Source organism: Ischnura elegans, chromosome X (genome assembly GCF_921293095.1).
Source record: "Ischnura elegans chromosome X, ioIscEleg1.1, whole genome shotgun sequence".
In the NCBI taxonomy this organism is placed as follows: domain Eukaryota; kingdom Metazoa; phylum Arthropoda; class Insecta; order Odonata; family Coenagrionidae; genus Ischnura; species Ischnura elegans.
In genome coordinates, this window is record NC_060259.1 from 26,490,070 (window position 1) to 26,493,758 (window position 3,689).

The 3,689-nt window shown below is 39.8% G+C and overlaps 1 protein-coding gene across 1 annotated transcript; it reads left to right on the forward strand.

Moving 5' to 3' along the window:
* Positions 1 to 579: 579 nt before the first annotated feature.
* LOC124171119 (speckle-type POZ protein-like) lies at positions 580 to 1,794 on the forward strand. The gene has a single exon (XM_046550257.1). The coding sequence runs from the start codon at positions 580 to 582 to the stop codon at positions 1,792 to 1,794; it is 1,215 nt and encodes a 404-aa protein (XP_046406213.1).
* Positions 1,795 to 3,689: the final 1,895 nt, after the last annotated feature.

A 3,689-nucleotide genomic window follows, 5' to 3' on the forward strand; every position in this document is an offset into this window, starting at 1 on the left:
CATTCGTAAACGTTATTCGTTAAAAACCTTTTCCGACTAAAAGTTTATTTTCGGCAGATAATTTGCGTTTTCCTCATTTTTCTAAGGAAATAGAATTGAAAAATATCAATCCCCTTAAAAATTATTAAATCTTTTAGCGAAAATCATTTGTTAATAATTTAATATAGTAAACTTTAATAAAATAATGCTACAATCAAAAGAAAAGGATTCATGCATAATGAAATAAATAGCAAACATACATAGTATTGATGTTATATAAGGTCATCATACTGAACTCAAGTAATACAGTATCAATATATAGTACTCACCTTTTTTTATACCACTCATTGTAGGATAACGCCAAAACTGGAGTGTTTCGTCATTAACCACGCTTGAGATTCGAGATAGCGAGAGAGATCGAAAGTAGCTGAGTATGTTCAAGCACAGAATTTATAGAATACGATACAAGCGGCGATCAGCACTTGGAGACACTCTTAGATCTGGAAATTATTCAAAGAAAAAACAGATTTATCACATATGATACACTCGTACTGAAGAGGACAATCGAGTTTTACTCTATTTCAAATCCTTTTACCTATGATGACTAACGCCCGCCCTGACGGACAAGGGTGTGCCAGGAAAAAAGGCAAAATACTCGAGGTGGAGTGGGGCGCCTCCTTCCACCGTGCCCCCCTCCGCCGCCCCTCGCCTCATTCGTCTAGCCACGCCGCGTCTTCTCACAGACAGCGTCGCGACACCACCGCCATGGCCAACTACCCGCCACCATGCAGCCAGCCCCAAGGAGACGGCAGCATCCCTCCCGCGACAGTGTACCGCTTGACGTATCTTTGGAAAATCTTAAACTTTCCTCTCTGCGGGACAGTATCGGAAGATTTTATCGTGTCCCCCACCTTCGCTCCAGCCGAAGATCCGGAAATGCAGTGGTGTCTGAAGCTCAAAACAAATGACTTCAGACAAGATACCGAGGGATACGTGTCAATCTACGCTATGCTGGTCGCCAACAATGGGCCGCCGTTGTGCGCAAGGAGCAAGTTTTCCCTGATCAACTGCCGACAGGAAGAGGTCAACATATTCGTAGACCAACATGCCCATGCTTACTATGTCGGTAGTGCTTGGGGTTATGACAAGTTCGTCCGCCTTGAAGATATATTTTATGAAGCTAATTCCGTGCTACCTGGCGATGAATTGACGGTTTTCTGCGAGTTAATTGTCATATCTTACAATGGGCTCCGATCTCAGTATGACATTAACCCAACAGCACCAAGGGATCAGCTTGTGCAAGACCTGGAGCGGCTGTTTGAAAATCCGTCATTCAGCGATGTCACCTTGTTCGTGGGCAACAGGGGACTCAAACTACACCAAGCGATTCTGGGAGTCAGAAGCCCTATGTTCCGTTCGTTGTTCGAGGATGGCTGGGAAGAGATGGCGAAAAAGTGTGTGCAAATCTATAACATTGACTTTGAAATTCTGTTTAAACTGTGCCGGTTTATCTACACTGGAAAAGTAGATAATATTGAATGCCGTACCTCCGAATTACTCCGAGCTGCTGACCGATTCGACGTATTTCCGCTGAAGAAAATGTGTGAAGAATCCCTTTTGACCACGGTGGGAGCGGATAATGCGGCGGATACCTTGATCTTAGCCGCTAATTGCAGAGCAAATATTTTGAAAGCATACGTAATCGATTTCATGCGGAGGAATGCAGAGGAAGTGAAGAAAACGGATGGTTGGAGAGCGTTGGTTGAATCGCACCCCCATCTCATCCATGACGTTTTCTGCATTCACCATAACTGAGCGGAGTAACGAAACAAAGAAGCAAGCGAGTTCAGGTGAACTTAGATTTTCATTGTCAGCCTGCGACTCAATCTAACTTTTTCGTGATTTTCTGGCATTTCCTACTAATTGCTTGTGAGCATGCATGGCCGAGTGGTTGGGAGGTATTGCTTTCTAACCACGAGGCTTAAATACATAGGTATTAACCTTTTAAATACATCAGTAACATTTTTATTGTACCAAGATTTAAAAGTAAAGACATGGTTATTAATCTTGTAAATATATCAGTAGCATTTTTATTGAACTATGACTTACCTGTAAAGACATAGGTATTAACCTTGCAAATATGCCATTAGGTAGTATTTTTTACTGAGCTATAATTTAACTCTAAGTAAAAGAGGATTTTTTCTATCCCAAATCAATGCACTCTCACATCGTTTCACCAATTACGCCGGAATTTGCCCATTTAAGTGCTTTTTAGACAATCTAATATGCTTAACTGGCCCATAGGCTCTCAAAAGGCCCCCCTGCCGTGGGCTCCATTTGCTAAGCCTTGGGTCTGGTGCAGTGGCTTACTTTTTCATTTCAAGAACTGATTTTACTCATTAAAGAGATCTCAGATTTCATTTGTCCCATGTTTGTGTAAAAAACGTTTACATTTATTACAACCGATTCTCCTTTGCTCTTTTCATATGCCTGAAAAAACATCTTTTTGATGAAGCATCTCTAATTTTATATTATAATCAACTATAACATATATTCTTGACTGAGTTTAATAATATTAATAAATAATATTGTCAATACGATTACTACTCACAAAAAGAAAATTTCATTTTTTGACTCATTGCTTTTTTACAGTGATATTCTCTTAACTGATCATCTTCAATTGATCTTTACTTTTTTGCGCACGGTTTCCATTACCTGAATATTTTATTTTCCCAAAAAATTAAAAAAGTATTATTTTCAATTCTATATTATGGTATCTCTGCATGGCATTCATGTATCCTTGTGCGGTCTTCTTTTTATTGTTTCAAAATCTATCCCATTTACATCCTCATTTTTATTTGCACTAACTGAAGGAGCAACTTTTTATCGCTAGTCGATAAGGCATATTCCCTTCCTGGTGGCGGCAATATAGGATTTTGATATATATTGTGGAGATGGATTGAAGACATTTTTAAAAAGCAATGAGTTATCGGTAGGTAAAGAAAAAGTCTCTTGGCAAACACTCTCCGGATATTTTGTTGATAATACATACTTAAGGTATTGGTGCTAAGAAGATGGTTTTAAATGGCCTTCTTTGCATCAATGCTTCATTTTTTGATGTATCAGCTGAGGATAAGGATATTTATTATAACATTTACTACCTATTTGCTCAGCTGATTCCTCTCTATTGATACTTCAGGAGATATTTAGAGCCTAACCCGGTCGGGAATCTGGAAAAAATCGTTTTCAGGGATTGTTTCCATGCCTAGATGAATACCAGAGAGTGAATTTTGTAATATTATATTTTCTCCCTCGGTGAAAAAGACTTTTGAGACAAACGTTTGCAAGCATGGAAAGTAGCGCGGCGCCATGCGGTCTCCAGCAAGATCGCATGGCGCTGGTCCGGAGGCGGCGGCGCACAGACGCCCAAAATGAGGCTTAGGTTCAAAAATCCTTTCGTTACAAATAATTTGACGGGTAGGGGGAATAAGGAAAATCCTTGCAACTTCCATTAGTAATAGCAACAGGTGCCTGCGAATACAATAGTCAGCAGAGGGAAGTTTTAAAGTGTAAGATGGAAGTTCGCACTAGCTGCCTATGAATTCCTAGTTTGCGTCTAAATTAGCCTTCCACTGCAACTATTTTTGGTAATCTGCAAATGCGAAAATTTTTAGGAAGGAGTGCTCATCACTTATTGGTCAAATACATAG